This window comes from Pleurodeles waltl, chromosome 11 (assembly GCF_031143425.1).
Source record: "Pleurodeles waltl isolate 20211129_DDA chromosome 11, aPleWal1.hap1.20221129, whole genome shotgun sequence".
NCBI lineage: Eukaryota > Metazoa > Chordata > Amphibia > Caudata > Salamandridae > Pleurodeles > Pleurodeles waltl.
This window is the reverse complement of record NC_090450.1, coordinates 939334712-939362043: the sequence shown is the minus strand read 5'-3', so window position 1 is coordinate 939362043 and position 27332 is coordinate 939334712. Positions and strand designations below refer to the sequence as shown.

Here is a 27332-nt window from a genome sequence, read left to right as displayed (position 1 = left end):
AATTTGCCTGCTGGAAAGGACTGTGGGCACTATTCAAACAAAACAATACTGACTGTCCAGGAAGAGAGCTTTTTGCTGGGTAGGTGGCTGAAAAGAAAGTCTCCTGCTCCCTTGCGCAGACTACTTAACCGAAGTGCTAAGACACATCTATAATAGGCGCATGGCGCTGCTGACAAACTGCACCTTGAGGATTCACCGTGGCCGATCTGGACCTAGATTCCAGCTGAGGAATAGCCAGAGACATTTTAAGGCATGGGCGAAGTGGGCTGTGGCCCAGGGCCCCAACCTTTCAGGGGGCCCCTGAAAGAACCAGCTATGTTCTCCAGAGAGTCTTGCCCTGCTGACCTTGAATACTTCTTAAACCGATTGTTTTAAAAACAGTTTTCCTTTAATTTATTTTTAATGTGGGTGATGTGTGAGAGTCTGTTGCAGACATTTTGCAGAAAAAAGTTGTGTTCATTTTTCATGAGACATCCAGAGAAGAGGTTTCTTTTTGATCACAATAAGACCTCACATTTGGGAAGGAGTCACAGAGACTATCTGCAGTAATATTAGTGAACTGTTGCAGTGTTACAAGATTTAAAACTCACATCACTATCCCTGAAAATTAGATGTAAACACATTTAGAATTTGGACGATTGAGCCTGTGCACTGTTGTCAGTGACCTGGACAAAGAGGGCATGAAAGAACTGAAATTGAATCATAAACCCAAACCTGAACAGCACCCCCCCCCCCCATCCCAAAAAACAGGTGTGGCTCAGGGTCCCAAAAATCCTTAAGATGTCCCTGGAAATAACTGCTGGAACCAGAATCCTCACTGGTGCCTGGTAAGCCAGGCTTCACGCACCCCGGGGCACCCCCAACTATCGCCCATGCTGACAGTGGGCGCTGCCAGCGGTGGAAATGGGAACCACCAGCAATGGCAATGAGTGGCGGCTTCTTTAGAAAGATTTTGGGCCCCACTACTTATTCGGTGTGTGCGACCTTCGCGCAATTTGATTTCACATAAATGCGTAAAATTTTAGAAAAACTTTACGAAGCTATACATAATTACAGGAAATGTAAATATGTCGTTAGCAATACATTTTAGTGCAAAATGTGGCCTTGCATCCAATTTGAACCCATAGTGCCCTTAAAAACACAATAGCACGAAAAACACAAGTACAACAAATGACAGCGGTCTTGTTTTGATTATTTGCGTTGTTCCTGCACTATAAATTTGCCGCCAATGTCAATTTCACCTAACAAGTGTAGCGCAAAGCTCCTTAAATTGTGTGAATTACACTGGTGTATTTAAATTCTGCCTGGGCTTGGAGTTATATATATATATTTTTTAAATAAGCAATGGGTTTGGCCATGTCTCCCTTTTCATTATTGCTACCACCATCACTACCAAAAATTGCATTTGTAGCCAATAGCAAATCATGAGGGATCCCAAAGACGTTAAAAAAAAACACAGAGGTGCAGATGGCTTCAAAAGGATGGGCAGGTGGGATTCAGGCCTATTAGGAGGAGGAGTGGGAAACGAAGTAATGAAGAACACCAGAGACAAGGAAGACTGGAACTGAAAGTTATGGAGCTAGGGTAAATTATTAGACCATTGGCTTGGCTTACAGTGATGGCGGTAAGGGGCAGGCCAATGCCATTGCTCACACACAACAGAGGAGCATTGGCCGCTCTTGGCTAACGTGGATGGTATCTCCTTTCTAGGGAATGTGGAGGAACACCACCCACCCGCGTCCACACGCCAATCGTGGGGTTGTTTTTGGGTAAGAGGGTAACACCCTTCTGTCATCCCACACCCATTACCAATGTTGGTTGGGAATTTAACTACCAAGGAAGAAAAGGGATGACCTTACAAACACTGATGCTTGCTGAATGTCATGTTATGCTACATTGCTTGCAGGTGTGTAGCACATGTCTGCCTTTGCTATTATGTTGTGTCGCTCAGGGTCCATGTATTCTCATGCCTGTCTCTTTCAGTATCTGTGTCTTCCCATGTCAGTCTCCCTTTGTACATGTGTCTCAGTGTCTATGTCTCCCAGTATCTGTGTTTCCGTGTGTCCATGTGTCTTCTTACCCACCTCCTCCTGTTTCTGTGTGCATGCCTATGTCTCACTGCATTGGTCTCCCAAGCCCATATCGCCCAAGATATGTGTTTCCGTGTGTCCATCTTTTTCTGTTTGTCCCAAAGTCTGTAACTTTCACTGTCAATATCTCCCAGTGTCCGTGTATTCATGTGGCTATGTATCCTCTTGCCTGTGTCACCCAGTTTCCGTGAGTCTCAACCTCACAAACTGGATCTCCAACTGCGCTGACAACCTTGCTCCCCTCAAACGCACGCATCGACAGACCAACACCAAAAAACCTCTCTGGTTCTCTGACACCCTCAAAGAATCAAAGAAAACTTGTCGTGCCCTTGAGAAGGCCTGGCGCAAGGACCACACCGCTGACAACATGACCGCCCTCAAGAACGCTACACGCGAACACCACCACCTGATCCGCACTGCCAAAAGGAACTTTTTCACCGACAGACTAGACAAAAACAGCCACAACAGCAGAGAACTCTTCAGCATCGTCAAAGAGTTCTCCAACCCCAGCGCCAGCGCCAACGCCGTCACGCCCTCACAGGATTTGTGCGAATCCCTCGCCACTTTCTTCCATCGCAAGATCAGCGACCTCCACGACAGCTTCGGACACCAGACCCAACCATACACCACTGAACCCGCTTCCCCGGACATCACCCTCAACAACTGGACCCACATCAACACGGAAGAAACCAAATCCATCATGAACTCTATCCACTCCGGCGCCCCTTCGGACCCCTGCCCGCACTTCATCTTTAACAAAGCCGACGACATCATCGCCCCGCACCTCCAGACCGTCATCAACTCTTCTTTTTCTTCTGCTACCTTCCCCGAATGCTGGAAGCACGCTGAAGTCAACGCCCTACTAAAGAAACCTACGGCTGACCCAAGCGACCTGAAAAACTTCCGCCCCATCTCTCTTCTACCTTTCCCAGCCAAGGTAATAGAAAAGACCGTCAACAAACAGCTGACCACCTTCCTGGAAGACAACAACCTGCTCGACCCTTCACAAACCGGATTCCGAACCAACCACAGCACGGAAACCGCCCTCATCTCAGTCACAGACGACATCAGAACCCTGATGGACAACGGTGAAACAGTCGCCCTCATTCTCCTCGACCTCTCGGCTGCCTTTGACACCGTCTGTCACCGCACCCTAATCACCCGCCTACGCTCCACCGGGATCCAAGGCCAGGCCCTGGACTGGATCGCCTCCTTCCTCGCTAACCGCTCCCAAAGAGTTTACCTCCCTCCGTTTCGCTCAGAACCCACCAAGATCATCTGCGGCGTACCTCAAGGCTCATCGCTCAGCCCGACACTCTTCAATGTCTACATGAGCCCCCTCGCCGACATCGTACGCAAGCACGACATCATCATCACCTCCTACGCCGACGACACCCAACTTGTACTCTCCCTCACCAAGGACCCCGCCAGCGCCAAGACCAACCTACAAGAGGGTATGAAGGACGTCGCAGATTGGATGAGGCTCAGCCGCCTAAAGCTGAACTCTGAAAAAACGGAAGTCCTCATCCTCGGCAACACCCCGTCCGCCTGGGACGACTCCTGGTGGCCCACGGCCCTCGGCACCGCACCGACCCCCGCAGACCACGCCCGCAACCTCGGCTTCATCTTGGACCCTCTTCTCACCATGACCAAGCAAGTCAACGCCGTGCCCTCCGCCTGCTTCCTCACTCTCCGCATGCTCCGCAAGATCTTCCGCTGGATCCACGCCGACACCAGAAAAACCGTGACCCACGCCCTTGTCACGAGTCGCCTGGACTACGGCAACACCCTCTACGCCGGGACCACCGCCAAACTCCAAAACCGCCTGCAACGCATCCAAAACGCCTCGGCCCGCCTCATCCTCGACGTACCCCGCAACAGCCACATCTCCGCACACCTGAGACACCTGCATTGGCTCCCAGTCAGCAAAAGGATCACCTTCCGTCTTCTCACCCACGCACACAAAGCCCTCCACAACAAGGGACCGGAATACCTCAACAGACGCCTCAGCTTCTACGTCCCCACCCGCCCCCTCCGCTCCGCTGGCCTCGCACTTGCTGCCGTCCCTCGCACCCGCCGCTCCACGGCGGGTGGGAGATCTTTCTCCTTCCTGCCGGCCAAGACCTGGAACTCCCTCCCCACCAGCCTCAGGACCACCCAGGACCACTCCGCTTTCCGGAGACTCCTAAAGACTTGGCTGTTCGAGCAGCGATAACCCCCCCTTTCCCCCCTAGCGCCTTGAGACCCGCACGGGTGAGTAGCGCGCTTTATAAATGCTAATGATTTGATTTGATTTGATCTGTGGCTCCCAGTGTCCATGACCCCAGCGATCAATTGTGTCTCCATGTACCATGTATTCTTTTGCCCACGTCTTCCAGTTTCAGTGTGTTCTCATGTATGTATATCCTTGTGTGTGTGTCTCCCACTATCCTCGTCTCCCCACGTCTGTGTCTCCATGTTTCCCCTTGCCTCTGTCTCTCAGTTCAGTGTGGTTCCCTGTGTGTGTCTCCCTGCGTCTGTATTTCCCAATTTCCATGGTGTGCCTGTGTCTCCCTGCATCTGCCTCTCACTCCCCTTGTCTCCCAGTCCCCGTATGTCCATGTTTCCTTTTGCCTGTGTCTCCCAGGTCAGTGTGCTCCCCTGTATGTGTCTACCTGCGTCTGTGTCTCCCGGTTTCTGTGTGTATGCCTGTGTCTCCCTGCGTCTATTTCCCGCTGTCCTTATCTCCCAGTGCCAGTGTCCCCGTATGTCCATGTTTCCTCTTTCCTGTGCCTCCCAGTTCAGTGTGCTCCCCTGTATGTTTCTACCTGCGTCTGTGTCTCCAGGTTTCTGTGTGTGTGTGCCTGTGTCTCCCTGCGTCTGTCTCCCTCTGTCCTTATCTCCCAGTACCAGTGTCCCCGTACGTCCATGTTTCCTCTTGCCTGTGTCTCCCAGTTCAGTGTGCTCCCCTGTATGTGTCTACCGGCGTTTGTGTCTCCCGGTTTCTGTGTGTGTGTGTGCCTGTGTCTCCCTGTGTCTGTCTCTCACTGTCCTTGTCTCCCAGTGCCAGTGTCTCCGTATGTCCATGTTTCCTCTTGCCTGTGTCTCCCATTTCAGTGTGCTCCCCTGTGTATGTCTACCTGCGTCTGTGTCTCCCGGTTTCTGTGTGTGTGCCTGTGTCTCCCTACATCTGTCTCGCGCTGTCCTTGTCTCCCAGTGCCAGCGTCCCTGTATGTCCATGTTTTCTCTTGCCTGTGTCTCCCAGTTCAGTGTGCTCCCCTGTATGTGTCTACCTGCGTCTGTATCTCCCGGTTTCTGTGTGTGTGCCTGTGTCTCCCTGCATCTGTCTCTCGCTGTCCTTGTCTCCCAGTGCCAGTGTCCCTGTACGTCCATGTTTCCTCTTGCCTGTGTCTCCCAGTTCAGTGTGCTCCCCTGTATTTGTCTACCGGTGTTTGTGTCTGCTGGTTTCTGTGTGTGTGCCTGTGTCTCCCTGTGTCTGTCTCTCACTGTCCTTGTCTTCCAGTGCCAGTGTCTCCGTATGTCCATGTTTCCTCTTGCCTGTGTCTCCCATTTCAGTGTGCTCCCCTGTGTATGTCTACCTGCGTCTGTGTCTCCCGGTTTGTGTGTGTGTGCCTGTATCTCCCTGCATCTGTCTCTCCCTGTCCTTGTCTCCCAGTGCCAGTGTCCCCATATGTACATGTTTCCTCTTGCCTGTGTCTCTCAGTTCAGTGTGCTCGCCTGTATGTGTCTACCGACGTCTGTGTCTCCCGGTTTCTGTGTGTGTGCCTGTGTCTCCCTACATTTGTCTTGCGCTGTCCTTGTCTCCCAGTGCCAGTGTCCCCGTATGTCCATGTTTCCTCTTGCCTGTGTCTCCCAGTTCAGTGTGCTCCCCTGTGTGTCTACCTGCGTCTGTGTCTCCCGGTTTCTGTGTGTGTGCCTGTGTCTCCCTGCATCTGTCTCTCGCTGTCCTTGTCTCCCAGTGCCAGTGTCCCTGTATGTCCATGTTTCCTCTTGCCTGTGTCTCCCAGTTCAGTGTGCTCCCCTGTATATGTCTACCGGTGTTTGTGTCTCCTGGTTTCTGTGTGTGTGCCTGTGTCTCCCTACATCTGTCTCTCGCTGTCCTTGTCTCCCAGTGCCAGTGTCCCTGTATGTCCATGTTTCCTCTTGCCTGTGTCTCCCAGTTCAGTGTGCTCCCCTGTATATGTCTACCGGTGTTTGTGTCTCTTGGTTTCTGTGTGTGTGCCTGTGTCTCCCTACATTTGTCTTGCGCTGTCCTTGTCTCCCAGTGCCAGTATCCCCGTATGTCCATGTTTCCTCTTGCCTGTGTCTCCCAGTTCAGTGTGCTCCCCTGTATGTGTCTACCTGCATCTGTATCTTCTGGTTTCTGTGAGTGTGCCTGTGTCTCCCTGCATCTGTCTCTCGCTGTCCTTGTCTCCCAGTGCCAGTGTCCCCGTATGTCCATGTTTCCTCTTGCCTGTGTCTCCCAGTTCAGTGTGCTCCCCTGTATGTGCTTACCTGTGTCTGTGTCTCCCAGTTTCCACGGTGTGCCTGTGTCTCCCTGCATCTGCCTCTCGCTGTCCTTGTCTCCCAGAGCCAGTGTCTCCGTATGTCCATGTTTCCTTCTGCCTGTGTCTCCCAGTTCAGTTATCTCTCCTGTGTGTGTCTCCCTGTGTCTGTATTTCCCAGTTTCCATGGTGTGCCTGTGTCTCCCTGCATCTGCCTCTCTCTGTCCTTGTCTTCCAGTGCCAGTGTCTCCATATGTCCATGTTTCCTCTTGCCTGTGTCTCCCAGTTCAATGTGCTCTCCTCTGTGTGTCTACCTCCGTCTGTGTCTCCTGGTTTCTGTGTGTGTGCCTGTGTCTCCCTGCATCTGTCTCTCGCTGTCCTTGTCTCCCAGTGCCAGTGTCCCTGTATGTCCATGTTTCCTCTTGCCTGTGTCTCCCAGTTCAGTGTGCTCCCCTGTATGTGTCTACTTGCATCTGTGTCTCCCGGTGTCTGTGTATGTGCCTGTGTCTCCCGGTTTCTGTGTGTGTGCCTGTGTCTCCCAGTTTCTGTGTGTGTGCCTGTGTCTCCCTACATCTTTCTCTCGCTGTCCTTGTCTCGCAGTGCCAGTGTCCCCGTATGTCAATGTTTCCTCCTTCCTGTGTCTCCCAGTTCAGTGTGCTCTCCTGTATGTGTCTACCGGCGTCTGTGTCTCCCAGTTTCAGTGTGTGTGCCTGTGTCTCCCTGCATCTGCCTCTCGCTGTCCTTGTCTCCCAGTGCCAGTGTCCCCGTATGTCTATGTTTCCTCCTTCCTGTGTCTCCCAGTTCAGTGTGCTCTCCTGTATGTGTCTACCGGCGTCTGTGTCTCCCAGTTTCTGTGTGTGTGCCTGTGTCTCCCGGTTTCTGTGTGTGTGCCTGTGTCTCCCAGTTCAGTGTGTGTGCCTGTGTCTCCCTACATCTTTCTCTCGCTGTCCTTGTCTCGCAGTGCTAGTGTCCCCGTATGTCTATGTTTCCTCTTACCTCTGTCTCCCAGTTTCAGTGGGTTCCCCTGTATGTATCCCCCTGCGTCTGTCTCTTCCAGTGTTTGTGTCTCCCAGTGTCTGTGTCCCCCTGAAGACATCTGTCCTCTTTCCCGTGTCTCCCAGTTTCCATGTGTTATGGAGTCTGTCTCTCAGTGTCCGTGTCTTCCCATGTTCATGTGTCCTCATGCCAGGGTCTTCCGTTATACACTAAATACAATCTAATTAAGGCAGTGCTTTAAATGCGCAGGTACTCATAGGTACTCAGGGCCATATGTACTAAAGCATTTTCCCATAGACACAGAATGGGTAAAATCCTTTGGTACATCTGGCCCTCAGTCCCTACAGTTCTTTAAATTGAAAGGGAGAGTACCTGCACTTCTTAGAAGAGGTCCAGTTATTTTAATAGGAGAGTCCCTGCACTGCTCTGTAGCAAACAGGCCCTCTGGGACACAAAGAACCAGCGCTATTATATTTCTATTTCAATAGGGTGCCCAAAATGTTAAAGCCCAAAACTGGGGCAGTTCACAAAAATAGAAGAAGGACTACAATTGTACTTCATCTGAGTGCACAGAATGACAGCGCTCGTCAGCATAGACTTCCGGGAAGAAAATGCAATTTTTAAAGCGAGTATTATGACTGTTAATTAATGTGCTTTCTTATAACAGCTGCTAGCAATCCCCGACTTTCAAAAAATAAAAATGCACCTCTCACCGTTTATGAGTCGACCCTCAAAAAAAAAACTGGGACATGAGCTAAATAACCCGAGATCTGACGGGGCAGATGGTGAAAACCCGGGATTGTCCCTGCAAATCCAGGACACCTCGTCACCCAACATTTCGAGGCTGAACATCTGTCACAATATCAAGTGATCAAAAGGTCATACACACTGATGGACAGCAGGGGGAGCTGACTCACCACACTGGGTACATGGCCACCCCTGCTGGCATCCATGCACACTGTCCTCAGATATCCCCTTTCCACCGACTCATTATCAAAAGTCACTGCTGGAAAGAGCCATGACATGGCCAGCTGGGCTACTGCCGGACTAGCCTTTCAGGCGTAACGAGCTGCAAGAGGCCCCCTTTCACATCCCCCATCACTGTAATTGCAACCACTGGCTCTGTAGTAAGAATGATGTACTTTGTAATGGAAGCCATATTAATTTGACTTCAATCCACTACTTGGGCATCTGGCCCAGTCCCAGAGCACGATGTGATGCTATGTGAATTTGTAAAGCGCACTTTCACCTGAGCAGGTGTGTGTGCCAAGCCCTGCCCACTGTAGGTTGGTTAATTGAAAAGCACCTTCTCGCGGAATTCAAGAACAGAGAAGGATGGGAGAGGGCAGTTGTTCCGCGATTTAGGAGAGAGGTTAGAAAACGCTCGTCCTCCTGATCTGGTTCTGTGTATGAGTGGGATGTTGGCGAGGAGGATTCCTGGGGAGTGAAGGTGTCTGCATGGCTGGTGGAAAGAGTTGCAGCTGTTCAGGTCGGTGGGGCCTGAGTTGTGGAGTGCCTTGAATGTGTGTGTGAACAGGTGGAAGAGGTACTGGGTGAAAGGGAGTAACTTAGAAAGTTGATCCCCTGCTTGAAAGGAAGAAATGCCCAGGCATGCCAGAAGCTTTTGTGGTTTGGGGGCCACATTCTTTCTGGAGCCCCTCTTTGCTTTCCGAGCCAATGAGCATTTCATAATTAAGGAAACAAATACGCTAAAAAGGTGGAAACTGGGTATTTTGGTGCCACCTACTGGTGTTGCTGCTTTAGTTGTATAAAAAAAAAATAGTTCATGACTGTGCTTGTTTAAGTAAATACCTGTTTTAAAAGGATTGCGGCCCCCCCAATAGCACTGGACCTGCGACAAAGAGAATTGGTTGCCCTTCCATTGTGACAGCCCTGGAAGTAAATGTCCAGCAGAAAAAGATCAACTGGTCATCCCTGAATTTTTGACCACAAAGGGGTGAAGGCCTTCCTTATTGGGGAAATCTAAATGAACCAGCATCTCCGTCCTCCTCCAGTTTGTATTGGCTTAGGGCTGAGCTGTGAAGTTTCTTATCTTAGAGGTATTTGATCTGGTCTGAAAATATGGATGGAAAAAACATCACTTGGGAAGAAAATACTTCTAAGAACTTGGAAGAACACATCTTGGTTGGATCTGTGGGCCTCATTTACAAGCCCCTTGCGCCGCCGCTGCATCAACTTGTTTTTGACAAAGTGTCAGCGTTAGCAGTGCACTACAACACTCCATATTTACAAACTGAAGCATTGAGCACAATGCGTGAGTTTTTAAAGCCCTGCGTCACATTATACCTGCGCCAGGTATAATGTATGCAGGGTAGGCATTCTCACACAAAAAGCCACATAGAACTCACACAGTGAAATTTACAACTTTTCACTAAGTCACTCTACGACGTCACTGTGTCAAATTTTACCGCCTGCTCAGACCAAGCGTAAAATTGATGCAGGGCTTTTTCCCAATGGGACTATACTTGCATTGTTGGAGTTGCATCAGTTTAACAACATAACTGCAGCAATGCGTCACTTTAGCACCAAAAGATGTGTCAGAATTTCTGATGCAAAAGTAAAAACGTGCACCAGGGAGCCCTGTACTGTAAATATAGCTTATCAATGGGATCATTAGGGGATGTGCATTAGGCGCAGGAAATCTGATGCATCAATGATGATGCGTCAGTTTCTTGTAAATGAGGCCCTGTGTTTTTTGCATTGAGACATTCAACAGCATTTGAGGACCTTTTCTAGCTCTATGTCCTGCTGTTGACAAGAGAAATAATATCATCTTTAACACATAAAGGTTGTTTTCTGTCTTTTTAGTATTTTCCTCTGACCTCCTTTGTACCTTCTTCTACAACAGATAAATCTGTAACCTACTTTTATTGTCAAACCATATTGACCTTTACTGAAAATGTAAATTATTGTTTAACAGTATGACAGATACACACAAAAGCACTTCTAGGGAGAGCTGTGCACAAAGTCAATTATTAATGTTGTGTGGGAGAGTGGCACAAGGGGACTCTGGCTTTCTCATAGAAGAGTTCCATTAAAGAGGTCATCCACAGGAGAGAAATACAAATTTCTTCTTCCTCTGCCCTGCATCTCTAACAATCACTGACAATAGGTATTCCAGAATGTTCCTTTGAAGCCTGATGTGAGATCATTAACTAGACAGCCCCTTTAACAGATTGTGCCACAGGTTATGCCACAGAATTGGCCATATGGACTCACAGATGAGAATCCATAGGAAGATGATTCCTAACCATCTCCATGAACCTAGCAGATCTCTAAATTGGCTCCTAACTATGTCCATGGAACCCAGCAGATCTCTAAATTGGCTCCTAACTATGTCCATGGAACCCAGCAGATCTCTGTAGTGTCTCCCAATTATCTCCTCCAAAACATGCACATCTCTAAATTGGCTCCCAATCACGTCCTTCAAAACATGCAGATCTCTGAAGTGGCTCCCAATCACCTCCTTCGAAACAGGGAGATCTCTGAAGTGGCTCCTAACCATCTCCGTGGAACCCGGAAGACCTCTGAGGTGGCTCCCAACCACCTCCATGGAAACTGGCAAATCTCTGAAGTGGCTCCTATAACCATATCCACGGAACTCAACAGATCTCTGAATTGGCTCCCAACCATCTCCATGGAACTTGGCAGAATCCAGCAGATCTCCGAAGAGGTTACCGGCCTGCTTTCCAGGCCAGTGCTCAGAGACAAGCTTTTATCACAGCTGGCAGCTTTCAATGAGATGCTTCAACAACAGGTCTCATCCTGGTCCCCGAAACTAGGATGGGCTCAACTCTTTTAAATCATACCAAAGCCATCACAAATAGAAGGGATACCTTTGGTGTTTAGTAGGTATTTTTATTGTAGGACCCCGGCAGGAGAAATATCCTAAGTGCATGACACCAATAGGGTGGAGAGGGTCTATTTACCAACACTAAGTGATGTCCTGACTGACGACAGAGCTTCATTCTGAAGAAAAAAACCTCATCTGAGATGGGGCAATATGTATAGGACACTGTAGGTCAGGAAATAGTTAAGGGGGGTTGTATCCTATTCCTCATTACCTCTCATCCCCTCCGGTAATCCGGTTGGTGTTTCTGAAGTTCCGGGACATGTGTGTTGATAGCATTCATTAAGAACCAACTAGGACCAGATGTAGGAAGTTCCGATTCGCTAAATCGGATGCAGAACGGTGTCTCAGACACCGTCTGCGATTTGCTATGGGGTCGCAAAGACCCACCTCATTAATATTAATGAGGTGGGTCGCATTTTGCAACCCCATAGCGAGTCCCTGCACTCACAGGGATGGTGGCCTGCTGAAGACAGCAGACCTCCATGTCTGTGACTGCTTTTTAAATAAAGCAGTTTTTTTTTTTTCAGCCCCCTTAAAGGAAAACGAGCTGCAAAATAAAAAAAATAACGAAACCATTTGGTTTCGTTTTTTCACAGTAGGCAGTGGTCCATTGGACCACTGCCTGCTCTGAAAAAACATTTTGGGCAACATTCACAAAGGGGAAGGGGTCCCATGGGGACCCCTTCCCTTTTGCGAATGGGTTACCACCAGTGTGACACTGGTGGTAACTGCGAATTGCTTTGTGACGCATTCGCGGTCACAAAGCAATTTAGCATAGCAATGCGAGTCGCAAATATGAAGGGGACACCCCTTCCTATTTGCGAGTCGCGTTCACAATTTGCAAGTCGGTACCGACTCACAAATTGTGAATGTGCATCGCGATGGGCATTTTGCATGGCGCAATCTGTTATTTCCGCAGTTTGGGCCATGCAAAATGCTTGCTACATCTGGCCCCTAGTAGGAGAGGGCAGTGCAGGGTGAGGGAGAAGAGCTCCTGCCTGCATGTGGGATAGTGACAAGAGATGCATACAATTTAAAACATTCCTAACATTCTTAGGAGTGCCCCGCCCGATGAGTAGCACACCCTCAGTCTTTGGATCAGAGCCAAAGGCAACTATCTTCATCGTGAGAAACTCTGGCAAACTATGGAAATGTTCTGTGCTACGTTGAACAAGAAGCTTCCACTAAATCTGGCTGGATGCTAAACCACATCCTTCTCCAGTTTTTCTGCTCTTTTCCTGCTTTCTTAAGTTTCTTTTATCTCTCAGCGCACTGAAGTAAGCTGGTGTCATACCAGCGCTATACAAAACTCTGCACAAATGAATGAGTAAATAAATTTTGAGCTACTAATCCTTGTTCCTTGAGCTCGAGTGCAAGTGGCCACCTTAGTGTTCTGGGAGAATCCCTCAAAGGATCCTTGTGAACTATGGTTTCTGTATGTTAACTTGTGAGTCAGGTTTTACAGGGTTAAAATATATAAGTTCCGACTTGATAGTTTTCCAAGGTCCAAAAAATCCCTTTTGTGATGAAATCAAAACAAGAAAAAAAGCTGTGACATTTAGGCTCCAATTATAGTCAGCTCGCTTAATTCCAATATGAGTGTTAACACTTGTTACTGTGAATATCACCATTACAAACAGAGCGATAAGCGTGGCACCACCACATAAACTTCGAAACTGGACATGTGTATTATAGTGCAATAAGTAACAAAACCTACAAGTTATGCCTCATTTCTAGGGCAGTAATCATAACTGGATGATATTTATCGCACCCAATGTATTTCGATCCCAGCAATGTCTGAATATATATAGTATGATAAATGTTGGACCTGGCCCTTTTTGCAGGGTTCTCCCCAAACGTTTTGCCTTCTTCCTCCTATTTTTCTGACCTGTTTTTGTTGGCTTTAAGACTCTGGGCACTTTACCACTGCTAAGCAGTACTAAAGTGCATATGCTCTCCATCTAAATAGTATTGGTGATTGGTTTCTCCATGATTGGCATATTTGATTTACTAGTAAGTCCCTAGTATAGTGCACCAGTTGTGCCCAGGGCATGTACATCAAATGTTACTACAGGGGCAGCAGCACTGATTGTGCCACCCACATGTGTAGCCCTGCAAACATATCTCAAGCCTGCAATTGCAGTGCCTGAGTGTGCAAGTTTAAATTGCCATGCCAACCTGGCAAGTGCATCCAGTTGCCAAGCCCAAACCTTCCCTTTATTATATGTAAGGCACCCTTAAGGTAGGCCCAAAGCAGCTCCATGGGCAGGGTGCAGTGTATTTAAAAGGTAGGACATGTACTGGTGTGTTTTACATGTCCTGATAGTGAAATACTGCTAAATTCGGTTTTCACTCTTGCAAGGCCCATCTCTCCCATCGGGTAACATGACGATTGCCTTGCAATATCTTTTAAATGTAATTTCCCATTGGGAGCAGACAGAGATTTGTTTTTTGGGGTCTCTGAACTGCAAGTTTGAAAATGCCACTTTTAGAAAGTGGGCATTTTTCTGGCTTAACCATTCTGTGCCTCTGCCTCTCTGCTGAATACATGTCTGGGTCAGGATGACAGTTAGGCTGTTTGTGCACTAACTCTAGACAGTCACACAAAGGGAGCTGAGGTGTGCCCTGCATATCCCGATGGTTCATCACCAGGCTGATGGGTCTTCCTGAGCTAGATTGGTGGGAGAATCTGACACTTGCACCTGAATACCGCTGTGCCTGTCCTCACACAAAGCCGTCTTCAACTCCCTGGAGTGCGTCTGGGGCCAGGGCAGGGAAAGACAGGTTTTTGTGCACTACAAAGACTTCTCTTTGAAGTTTGCCTATTTCAAATACAGAAATGGGTATAAGTACTGGACCTCTGACACCACATAGTGAGAACACTTCTGTACTGAGGACGTTCTGCCAGAAAGAAGAGCTGGATGCTGTAAGAGGGACTGTCACTCTGCCTGTTGCTTTGTTGTGCTGGCCTGCTGCTTGCTGCTTCTGTTCTGAGAGTGAAAGGACTTGACTTAGCTTTCTACATCCTGCTTTCCAAGGTTCTCCAAGGGCTTGAACTGAGCTTGCCTCCTGTTAAGAAGTCTCAGGGCCATCAAAGACTTCACATACCAGGGTCTGGGCTCTCTTACTGAGAGTCCTGACTTGCCAAGTGGTGCCAAATTTGTGGAACCTTGGAGGTGAGCTATGGTGCAACGAAGAAGCAACTAAGCATTTTGACTCCAAAGCGACTTCAGAACCGCCGCCGCTATCCTACTCCATGTCACCACCTGCACCGGAGCTGTGGTGTCTGCTGAGTGCAACGACCATGTTACATTGCAGCATCTCTTAAGACCTGCCACAGCATGAGTCCTGAGTTCTGTGTCACTGACGTCCGTGACACCCGACTGCCGCAGCACCTGTGGCCCTGTGGTGTGATCGCGACACCACAAAGTCGATGCCCCCCGTCTTGACCTGCTGGATCTATCGACCCTTCATTGTCGGGAGGAACTGATGCCTCGCCGCCAGCTCCGCAGCACCTCCTCTGGAACCGTAAGGAACTGACGACTCCCCTCCCCCGCCTAGCAGTACTGGCTCTGGCAATGCCTCACCTCCCTGACTCCGTGCAACATCTTTGTTTCCTCATCATTTTCCAAAGTACTGTACCTGGGGTTCGTGCGACTCCGTGACCGGCCTGCACTACCTTGCGAGTGGTGTCAGACTGTTGGGAACGACTCTGTCAGGACACTGTAATAGCCCCAGTTGGAGCTATTGCGTTTCTAAGCGCTATACTAACTTTTAATCTCTTAAAATTTGTATCTTTACTTGTGTATGTTGGATTTTTGTCGTTTTGGTCTTGTTTTACTCAGACAAATATTGGCTATTTTTCTAAACTGGTGAGTAGTACTTCTGTAGTGTTTTCACTGTGTTACTGTGTGCGGGTACAAATCCTTTACACATTGCCTCTGAGAAGAGTCTGGCTGCTAGAGCCAAGCTACCAAGGGGATGAGCAGAGGTTATCTTAGCTGTATGACTCCCTTACCCTGATTAGAGTCATGGTCCCTACTTGGACAGGGTGCAAACCTCTGCCAACTAAAGACCCCATATCTAACATTGGTGATCAGTGATTGGTGTACACCACTTCCATATCAAAGACCATTACGTGACCACTGCCAACTAGAGACCCCATTTCTAACAATAAACATTTCACCTTTTTCCGGGCTGACCGTAATTGGGGTCTTAAGACTTCTACAGCAAAATATGGTACTATATTCAGCTTTACCATAGTTCCACAGGTAAAGCACATAACTACCAGTAGTGCGCAGGTGCAGTGGCACTGGGGTCAGAACTTTGAAGGATCCATAGAACCCTGATAATTTATATGTTTTACTACTACAACAGCAGTTAAAGGGGCTACTTTCCTTGCTTTCACCAGGGCCTAAAACAATCTTGCTACACTTCTGACTGATTGCACTATTGAAAATCAGCCTCCAGAATATCATGGTACAAGAGGACAGAATATCGGGGGAACAAAATATCGAAAGATAAGTGCATATAGAGAACTATAGATTAATTATTCCTAACTCCACATCTACATACCTTGAAGATATGTGGAGTTAGGTATAGAAAATGTAGACTTACTTAACTGTCGATATTTTATTTTCAATATTTTCTCAGCTATACTGTGTCCCATTGATAATCTGGCGTCGATATTCAGGGTGCACACCCTTCTGACCTGGGTACCCTTGCCCCCACTGGTCTGAGTGCTCTAGTGCCTGAGTGCTGGCAGAGGCCCTTCTGCAAGATTACACAAGCAGTACATCAGTTCCCCTGTATTCTGGAAGCAGGACTTACCTGTGTGCTGCTTCCTGCTGCTGAGTGAACATTTGAAATTGGGGTGACTGACAGGAAGGCGGAACCAGGACAAGCATTGGAGGGCTATCCCCAAACTTTTTGCGTTCTTCCTCCTATTTTTTCCGACCTATTTGTGATGGCTTTGGGACTCTGGCACTTTACCACTGCTATCTAGTGGTAAAGTGCATATGCTCTCTCGCTCTAAATCATATTGGTGATTGGCTTCTCCGTGATTGGCATATTTGATTACTAGTAAATCCCTAGTATAGTGCACCAGGTGTGCCCAGCACCTGTAAATCAAATGCTACTAGTGGGCCTGCAGCCACTCATTGCTATTACTGCCAGGGTTGAGTCTGCCCCAAGGGTTGAGCAGTGGGTGGATCTACTGTAGGGAAAACCATTGCAGAGATTCTGCCTCGAGTGCGGAGACTCCCCCACGACTGCAGGGCCTCCACCACAAGTGTGGAGGCCCTTTGTGAATCAGGCCCAGAGATTCTGCCTCGAGTGCGGAGACTCCCCCACGACTGCAGGGCCTCCACCACAAGTGTGGAGGCCCTTTGTGAATCAGGCCCAGAGATTCTGCCTCGAGTGCGGAGACTCCCCCACGACTGCAGGGCCTCCACCACAAGTGTGGAGGCCCTTTGTGAATCAGGAACAGAGATTTTGCCTGCTGAAAGTTGGGGAAAGCATGCTGGGATCGACACAGAAACACCCAGTCCTGCATCTTATTCTCCAAAATCTGGAAATCCCGATTATTCCTCGCCCACTAGTTCTACCCCTACGCCCAGTAATGCTGATTCTGTGGCAGGTAAGAAACAAGGATAAATCCGGAGCACCAGTGATTAATTTGTAAAAGAAATAAGTGCCAGGGCCCTCGTGGGGAGGCCACTTCAGCTTGCGCCACCCATTGACCCTGTCAGCCCTGCCAATGACAGCACCGCCAACCATCACACTACTACAAGCGTGACAATTCAGATTATTACAGGCCCCCCTAACGGGGGAACGCCCCCCCTGCATACAGTTTGCAAAGGCATAATGTGGTGCAAGGGTTACAAAGTGGCACAATGCATGTATTGCATCACTTTGTAAATACGGTGCAGGGAAAATAGCACTTTAGCGCCACCTTAGCGTAAAACAAATTACGCTATGGTGGCACTAGGGTGGCGCTAGGGGCTCCTAAGTCTGCCCCCAAATTTCGTTCTCCCTCTCATTCGTCTTTAGTTCTTTATGTGTTAAAAACTTGGGCGTGCTAAAATAAGTTGGGGACGGTTAAGGGGCTGCAGAAGAAAACCAAAACAAATGAGGACACGGGTAACAGCCGCTTTCCTGTAAGTGTTTAAGCACAATTTTCTTTTGTTTGAAGCTTGGTATAAGGGTGACTATGGCAGACAGTCCCTGCGCCCCTCTGAAGGGCAGCGCCCTGGGCGTGGGCCCAGCTCGCCCATGCTAAAGGCTGGCCCTCCCTATAGTTCATTGTACCCTGGTGGACGGGGGCCGGGCTGCAGTCACATGCCCCCTCTGACCATTCATGCTAGGGGTGTACGTGATGATGTCACGAGCGCCCTTTAACCGTGAGGCCTGAGCATGGCTGTTCCCACTCACAGCCCTAGTTCCTTCAGGCTAATGTGTCGAGCTGCTGACGTCAATAGTTGAAACTGAATGACACGTGAAGCCTCAATCACGCAGTGCCTGACTCCTCGCGAGAAGTGTAGATTCTGACTCCTTGAATTTGACAGTGAAAGTATCTGCACTTCTCAGCACTGCTGCAATACAACTATAGTAATCCTGCTGAAGAGTGCAGGTACCGTGCAGGTAAAGGTACATCAGTCCTGCTGAGAAGGGAAGTTATGGATCTGTTCAATTTATAGAAGCCCTGTTGACAAATGCAGGTACAGTTCCCTAAAAGGTACAGCAGCCCTGCAGCAGGTACCTTACTGTTAAAAGTATAGCAGTCCTGCTGAGAAGAACAGGCGCAGCTCCGTTCAAGGTATAAGATTCCTCTTGAGAAGTGCAGCTCCGGTACCCTTAGAATTATAGCTGCTGGTAAATCAAATGCAGGCTCAAATGCAGGCCCAGTTCCAGTAAAGTCAAATGAGCACCTGGTGAGGCATAGAGGCACGACTCTGTATAAGGTAACTCCACCCTGCTTTCTCTTAAAGGCACAGCAGCCCTGCTGAGAGGTGCGGGTACGGTTCTATTACAGGTACAGCAGCCGTGCTGAGAAGTGCAGGCATAGGTCTGTTCATGGTACAGCTGCTGAGAAGTGCAGGCACGGTTCTCTTAAAGGTACAGCAGGTTTGCTGAGAAGTGCAGATATGGGTCTATTAAAATGACAGCAGCCGTGCTGAGAAGTGCAGGTAGAGGTCTATTAAAGGTACTGCTTCAGCCCTGCTGAAAAGTGCAGGCATAGGTCTGTTCAATGAACAGCTGCTGAAAAGTGCAGACATAGGCTATTAAAGGTACCGTAGCCTTGCTGAGAAGTGCAGACATGGGTCTATTAGAGGTACCGCAGGCCTGCTGAGAAGTGCAGACATGGGTCTATTAGAGGTACCGCAGCCCTGCTGAGAAGTGCAGACACAGGTCTATTAGAGGTACCGCAGGCCTGCTGAGAAGTGCAACACAGGTCTATTAGAGGTACCGCAGGCCTGCTGAGAAGTGCAGACACAGGTCTATTAGAGGTACCGCAGCCCTGCTGAGAAGTGCAGACACAGGTCTATTAGAGGTACCGCAGGCCTGCTGAGAAGTGCAACACAGGTCTATTAGAGGTACCGCAGGCCTGCTGAGAAGTGCAGGTACAGTGCCATGAACCCTATATATGTTAACACCTGTGACAGGTGCTTCAGTGCTCTGGTGGCTGTGCTCAGCAATCTCACTAATGTATCACATCCCTGCGCGCAAGGTGGGTCATACGGTCAACTTAAAGGTATAAGCGCCTCGAGAGAAGTGCTGGTCATTGTGTCACTTAAAGTGTGCCACAGCCACTGATAGGTGCCAGTGCTGTGTTTGTAAATGTCCGGGTGCACTTCTCTGCAATGCTGGGACTGGCTCTTCACTCATCATCGGTGCTGGGAACTACCCTTGGGTTCATCAAGGGCTGCTTTGACGACCCCTTTCCCGCCTCACAGGTGAGATTCAGCGCCAAGAAACACTATAAACTTAATGCACGCTATACGAGTGCTAAAGCCATTGAGATGTTGAGCAGGCACTTTCTTTTGCTTTGCATCTTCCAACGGGGTAATACCGCCCTATTCTGCCCTCAGCTTCTCCACAGGCAACTTACCCAAGGATGACCGGGCAGTAGCATCGGGGGCAGGTCTGTTACTTTCTGCCCTACTAGACGCGACTTTATTTAATGTTTGTCACTTTCTTCCCCCATCCGTGTCTGATCTGTCAGTTTCTCCCCCGCAGATCCGCCTCAGGGGGCAGGACTGTCACTTTCTCATTCTCGACCGTCTCTCTACCAAAGGACTTCCGTTTTGTGTACTGCACCCCCCGCAGAGGCGCCTCATTTGTAGGTCAGTCACTTAATCCCCATTAGATTCATCTCAGCGAGCAGGTCTGCTACTTTCTCCCATTCGAGTCTCTCACTATGGGTAGGCCTGTCACCATCTCCCAGTCGAGTATGGGGCAGGTCTGTCACTTTTTCTCAGTCGAGTCTCTCTCTATGGGGCAGGTCTGTCACTTTCTCCCAGTCGAGTCTCTCTCTGTGGGGCAGGTCCGTCACTTTCTCCCAGTCGAGTCTCTCTCTATGGGGCAGGTCCGTCACTTTCTCCCAGTCGGGTCTCTATGGGGCAGGTCTGTCACTTTCTCCCAGTCGGGTCTCTCTATGGGACAGGTCTGTCACCTTCACCTTGTCGTGTCTCTATGTGGAAGGTCTGTCAGTTTCTCCCTGTCGAGTTTCTCTATGGGGTAGGTCTGTCACTTTCTCCCAGTCACGTCTCTCTATGGGGCAGGTCTGTCACTTTCTCCCAGTCGAGTCTCTCTATGGGGCAGGTCTGTCACTTTCTCCCAGTCGAGCCTGTCTATGGGGCAGGTCTGTCACTTTCTCCCAGTCGAGTCTCTCTATGGGACAAGTCTGTCACTTTCTCTCTTTGTTTTAGGGCTCAGTTTGTCACGGTTCCTGTGTCCCCCCAACCCGCTTCACCCGCCCCCCCCCCCCCCCCCCCCCACGGGACTGCCCCCTCCCCGACCTCCCAAGCCCCGCCGTCCCCACACCCAGGCCCCTTCCCCCGGGAATGCCGTGACACCCCCAGTCACTCACCTTCCTGGAGAGGTTTCGCAGAGGCGGCTTGACGCAGTTGCCCATAGCCCGCTGGACCGGCCCCGGGCTACAGGGGGGCCGTCTCAGGGGGCGCCATTAAAGTCCCTTGGGAAGAAAATCAGACAGCAGTGGGGGGTCAGGTGTGGAGGAAGAGGCCGGGTGGCTCCGCTCTCTGCCCTGGCCGCGCGCCGACTGCATCCTCTCTGCATCACCCACTGTCCCTGGACTGGATGAGCAGAGGGACAGGACGGGGAGGGGAGGGGCCGGGGAGGCAAGGGCACAGGGAGGAGGAAAGAGTCAGGGGGAGAGATGAGCAGAGACGGGAGAGGGACAGAGATGCAGGACCAAAGAGATGGGTACAGACAGACAGGCAGGGAGAGGTGGGCAGAGACAGACCGGGCAGAGAGAGACTGGGCAGATACAGGGAAACAGATGAGTAGAGACTGGGAAGGGACAGAGATGCAGGACCAAAGAGATGGGTACAGACAGACTGGGCAGAAAGAGGTGGGCAGAGACAGACTGGGCAGAGAGCGGCGGGCAGAAACATGGAAACAGATGAGCAAAGACAGGGGAGGGACAGAGATGCAGGACCAAAGAGACGAGTACAGACAGACTGGGCAAAAAGATGTGGGCAGAGACAGACGGGCAGACAGCGGTGGGCAGAGAGGTGTGAAGTGACAGGGAGAGAGATGAGCAGAGACGGGGCAAGGACAGAGATGCAGGAGCAAAGAGATGGGTAGAGACTGGACAAAGAGAGGTGGTCAGAGACGGACTGGGCAGAGAGGGGAAGGCAGAGACAGACTGGGCACAGAGTGGTGGGCAGATACAGACTTGGCAGAGAGCGATGGGCAGAGACAGGGAAACGAATGAGCAGAGACAGGGGAGGGACAGAGATGCAGGACCAAAGAGATGGGTAGAGACAGACGAGCAGAGAGAGGTGGACAGAGACAGACTGGTCAGGGAGCGCTGGGCAACAACAGGGAAACAGATGAGGGCGGGGAAGGAGATGCAGGACCAAAGAGATGGGTAGACACTGGGCAGAAAGGGGTGGGCAGAGACAGGGAAACAGACGAGCAGAGACAGAGACAGGCACAGATACAGGAGACAGTGGTCAGAGAGGGGGGTCTGAACGGGCAGGGACAGAGGCAGATAGGCGCAAAGACAGAAGGAGATGGGCAGAATGAGACTTGAACACAAATTTAACATTAAAAGGTGAAGTGACAGAGGCAGACAGACAGATGGGCAGAGACGAAGGCAGAAGTACTAAGAGAAAGAAAGGGACTGATATTGGTCGAAGGCACAGGACACAGGCAGAGGGCGGGTGGACCAGGGTGACCACGAGCAGACAGGCGCAGACAGAGACGGGCAGTAGGACTGAGGGACAGACACATAAGCAGACACAGAGCTGGGCAGAGTCTGGGTTACAGGAGATGGGCAGAGATTTGACCAGAGATACACAAGAAAGGGGAGGGCAGAGCTGGGGGTCTAAAAGAGAACGGCAGAGAGAGGCTTGAACCTAAGGATGGGCCCAGACTGGTCAAAGGAGGTTGGCCTGTTGGATGCAGAGAGGTGAGCAGTGTGAGGAACAGAAAGGGAAAGAGTGAGAGACACAGCCAGGAAAAGAGGGAGAGACGCAGTCAGGAAAAGAGGGAGAGACACAGTCAAGAAAAGAGGGAGAGACAACAAGGAAAAGAGGGAGAGGCAAGAAGGAAAAGAGGGAGAGACAACAAGGAAAAGAGGGAGAGGCTCAGAGAGGAAAAGAGTGAGAGATAGTCAAGAAAAGATTGAGAGACACAGAAGGAAAAGAGGGAGAGGCAGCCAAGAAAAGAGTGAGAGACACAGAAAGGAAAACAGTGAGAGACACAGGAAAAGAGGGAGAGACAGAAAGGAAAAGAGTGAGAGAGTAGTCAAGAAAATATTGAGAGACACAGAAAGGAAAAGAGTGAGATACAGTCAAGAAAAGAGTGTGAGACACAGAAAGGAGAAGAGTGAGAGACACAGAAAGGAAAAGAGTGAGAGACACAGAAAGGAAAAGAGCGAGGGGCACAGGGTGCTACACAGTGACAGACAAAAGAAGCAAAGGAGCGAAAGACCCATACTAAAAGTAGAGACACATCACAGTAAACAGCGAGACACAGAGAGGGAAAGAGAGGGAGACTCAGGATGGCAATGAATGAGAGACCCAGGAAGGAACAAAGTGCGAGACACAGGGTGTCCAGGAGAGTACAGGGTGAGAGTCACAGAAACCTCACCAGAGATGGGCCACAGGGTGGGAGAAGGGCGCAGAGACCAGAAGCAGTGTTAGGACTCTTAAAAGACATAGATAGATGGATAGATTCACAGACAGACAGAGGGATGGATAGCTAGATGGATGGATAGGTAGACAGACAGACAGACAGACATAGATAGATAGATAGATAGATAGATAGATAGATAGATATGGATGGATAGATAGATAGATAGATAGATATGGATGGATAGATAGATAGATAAATAGATAGATAGATAGATAGATAGATAGATAGATAGATAGATAGATAGATAGATAGATAGATAGATAGATAGATCCCTGCAAGTCAGAGGCCCAGCCGGAGACGGGGAATTGAAGGAGAGGGGAAGATGGCTGCAATCCGTGGCAGATTAATACCCTCCCCCTCCTCGCCCTGGGGATTATTTTACTATGGAGAACGATGGCTTTAAGGCAGAGAGCAAAGCGCTTTCACTGATGAGCCCGGGAATCCGGCCACTTAGGGAGACGCCCTCAGCGTTCACCACACCCCCTCTGTGCGACCCCCAACCTCCCAGACTCCAGGCGCCCTTCACAGCCCACTCATGTCTGCCCCTTCGGGGCCTCAAACTGCGTGCACCCTCACTATACCCCCAACCCTGCGTGACCCCCAGACTCTAGGCGCCCTTCTGCCCCCCTCAAACTCCGTGCACCCCCCGCCCCTGTGTGATGCCCCGGACTCCAGGCGCACTTCACATCCCCACTCATGTCTGCACCCTCTCTACACCCCAACTCCTGTGTGACCCCCCCCCCCCATGAGTCCATGCTCCCTTCTACTCCCCTCAGACTCCGTGCGCCCTCATTACAACCCCACTCCTATACAGCCCCCTCGGATTCAATGCCCCTCACTACGCTACGAGGTCATGCCATTTCCTGTCTGCCCCCTTACACTGCATCAGCCCTCACCACCACCCACTCATGTCTGCCCCCTCACACTGCATCACCCCTCACCACCCACTCATGTCTGCCCCCTCACACTGCATCAGCCCTCACCACTACCCACTCATGTCTGCCCCCTCACACTGCATCACCCCTCACCACCCACTCATGTCTGCCCCCTCACACTGCATCAGCCCTCACCACTACCCACTCATGTCTACCCCCTCACACTGCATCACCCCTCACCACCCACTCATGTCTGCCCCCTCACACTGCATCAGCTCTCACCACTACCCACTCATGTCTGCCCCCTCACACTGCATCAGCTCTCACCACTACCCACTCATGTTTGCCCCCTCACACTGCATCAGCCCTCACCACCACCCACTCATGTCTGCCCCCTCACACTGCATCTGCTCTCAGCACCACCCACTCATGTCTGCCCCATCAGACTCCGTGCGACCTCACTCCAACCCCACTGGGCATTCCCCACGCACCCTAACTACACCCCGTATTTACCTGCCCCCTCTATTTACCCGCAATGCATCCCCACTCCTGCCTGTCCCCATCAGACTCTATGACCCTCACTGCCCCACTCCTGCCTGTGCCCATCAGAAGGCATGCCCCTCACTACCCACTTCTGCCCTTCCCCCAGCAGATTCTATGCCCCTCACTGCCCCACTCCTGCCTGTCCCCATCAGACTCTATGCCCCTTAAGACCCCACTCTTGCCTGTCCTCATCAGACTCTATGTACCCTCAGTACCCCACTCCTGCCTGTGCCCATCAGAATGTATGCCCCTAACTACCTCACCAGTGCCCGTCCCCATCAGACTCTATGCCCCTCACTACCCCACCCCTGCCTGTCCCTCTCAGACTCTATGCCCCTCACTGCCCCACTCCTACCCGTCCCCATCAGACTCTATGCCCCTCACTACCCCACCCCTGCCTGTCCCTCTCAGACTCTATGCCCCTCACTGCCCCACTCCTACCCGTCCCCATCAGACTCTATGCCCCTCACTGCCCCACTCCAGCCTGTCCCCATCAGACTCTATGCCTCTCACTACCACACCCCTGCCTGTCCCCATCAGACTCTATGCCTCTCACTACCACACCCCTGCCTGTCCCTCTCAGACTCTATGCCCCTCACTGCCCCACTCCTACCCGTCCCCATCAGACTCTATGCCCCTCACTGTTCCACTCCTGCCTGTCCCCATCAGACTCTATGCCCCTCACTACCCCATCCCTGCCTGTCCCCATCAGACTCTATGCCCCTCACTACCCCACCCCTGCCTGTCCCCATCAGACTCTATGCCCCTCACTACCCCACCCCTGCCTGTCCCTCTCAGACTCTATGCCCCTCACTACCCCACCCCTGCCTGTCCCTCTCAGACTCTATGCCCCTCACTACCCCATCCCTGCCTGTCCCCATCAGACTCTATGCCCCTCACTACCCCACCCCTGCCTGTCCCCATCAGACTCTATGCCCCTCACTACCCCACCCCTGCCTGTACCCATCAGACTCTATGCCCCTCTCCACCCCACCCCTGCCTGTCCCTCTCAGACTCTATGCCCCTCACTGCCCCACTCCTACCCGTCCCCATCAGACTCTATGCCCCTCACTACCCCACCCCTGCCTGTCCCTCTCAGACTCTATGCCTCTCACTACCCCACCTCTGCCTGTCCCCAGCAGACTCTGCATCCTTAGGACACCCACTTTTGATTCGTTGAAGCCCTGAAGTTTACTGCAATCTGTCCCAAAAGAGCTTAAGCCGTAAAAGCCAAGATAAATACATTTTTTTATTCATTACACAAAAATAACTCTCAACATGCAAAAGTGAACCGGTTTGAACCAGATTTCCAAGTTCCCACCTTGAACGAAATACACTCTCTAGGCCAGTGGTTCCCAACCTGTGGTACAGGGACCCTTAGGGGTCCGCAAAGCCTCCCCAGGGGGTCCGCGACTGCTCAGAAAATTAATAAATAATAATAGATTAGGTCCCCGGCTTTCAGTAATGACTCAGTGTGGGTCCCCGTATTCCAATAATGATTCAGTGGGGTGCCCGGGTTCCAGTAATTATAAAGTGGGGGTCCATAGAAATCAAAAGGTTGGGAACCACTGCTCTAGGCAACACTTTACCAGATCTGTGACCTCATCGGATGCAATGCAATGGCAGACGAATTCCATTCAGTTGGAAAGTCAAGAGCGCACGTAAGGCGGCAGGATGAATACATCATGAAGTGATTCTATTCAGACAGAGGTGAGAGGGCAGGACAGATACATCATGAAGTGATTCTATTCAGACGGAGAGGTGAGGGAGCAGGACGGCTACATCATGAAGTGATTCTATTCAGACAAAGGTGAGAGAGCAGGATGGGTACATATGTAAGTGATTCTATTCAGACAGAAAGCGAGAGCAGGATGGATACATCATGGAGTGATTCTATTCAGACAGAGGTGAGGGAGCAGGACGGGTACATCATGAAGTGACTCTATTCAGACAAAGGTTAGAGAGCAGGACGGGTACATCATGAAGTGATTATATTCAGACGGAGAGATGAGAGAGCAGGATGTATACATCATGAAGTGACTCTCTTCAGACAAAGGTGAGAGAGCAGGATGGGTACATATGTAAGTGATTCTATTCAGACAGAAAGCGAGAGCAGGATGGATACATCATGGAGTGATTCTATTCAGACAGAGGTGAGGGAGCAGGACGGGTACATCATGAAGTGACTCTATTCAGACAAAGGTTAGAGAGCAGGACGGGTACATCATGAAGTGATTATATTCAGACGGAGAGATGAGAGAGCAGGATGTATACATCATGAAGTGACTCTCTTCAGACAAAGGTGAGAGAGCAGGATGGGTACATATGTAAGTGATTCTATTCAGACAGAAAGCGAGAGCAGGATGGATACATCATGGAGTGATTCTATTCAGACAGAGGTGAGGGAGCAGGACGGGTACATCATGAAGTGACTCTATTCAGACAAAGGTTAGAGAGCAGGACGGGTACATCATGAAGTGATTATATTCAGACGGAGAGATGAGAGAGCAGGATGTATACATCATGAAGTGACTCTCTTCAGACAGAGGTGAGAGAGCAGGATGGGTATATCATGAAGTGATTATATTCAGACGGAGAGATGAGAGAGCAGGATGTATACATCATGAAGTGATTCTATTCAGACAGAGGTGAGGGAGGAGGATGGGTACATCATGAAGTGATTCTATTCAGACAGAGGTGAGGGAGCAGGACGGATACATCATGACGTGACTACTCAGACAAAGGTTAGAGAGCAGGATGGGTACATCATGAAGTGATTCTATTCAGACAGAGGTGAGGAGCAGGATGGGTATATCATGAAGTGATTCTATTGAGACAGAGGTGAGGGAGCAGGATGGATACATCATGAAGTGATTCTATTCAGACAGGTGAGAGAGCAGGATGGGTACATCATGAAGTGATTCTATTCAGACAGGTGAGAGAGCAGGATGGGTACATCATGAAGTGATTCTATTCAGACAAAGGTGAGAGAGCAGGATGGGTACATATGTAAGTGATTCTATTCAGACAGAAAGCGAGAGCAGGATGGATACATCATGAATCGATTCTATTCAGAGAGAAA

General features: G+C 50.2%; 1 protein-coding gene across 4 annotated transcripts in view; it reads right to left on the bottom strand.

Annotated features, from left to right (window-relative positions):
• The window catches only part of CABP1 (calcium binding protein 1), a 186625-nt gene that overhangs the window by 60063 nt on the left and 99230 nt on the right, over positions 1 to 27332 (bottom strand). The window contains exon 1 of one of the 4 annotated variants that reach the window (XM_069215052.1): positions 20536 to 20779. The exons of 2 other annotated variants lie outside the window; for them this stretch is intronic. In XM_069215052.1, coding sequence (XP_069071153.1) covers positions 20536 to 20580 — 45 coding nt within the window. In that variant the 5' untranslated portion in view covers positions 20581 to 20779. Of the gene's footprint in view, positions 1 to 20535; positions 20780 to 27332 lie in introns of those variants that run through there. One more of the 4 variants, XM_069215051.1, reaches the window with a different exon arrangement.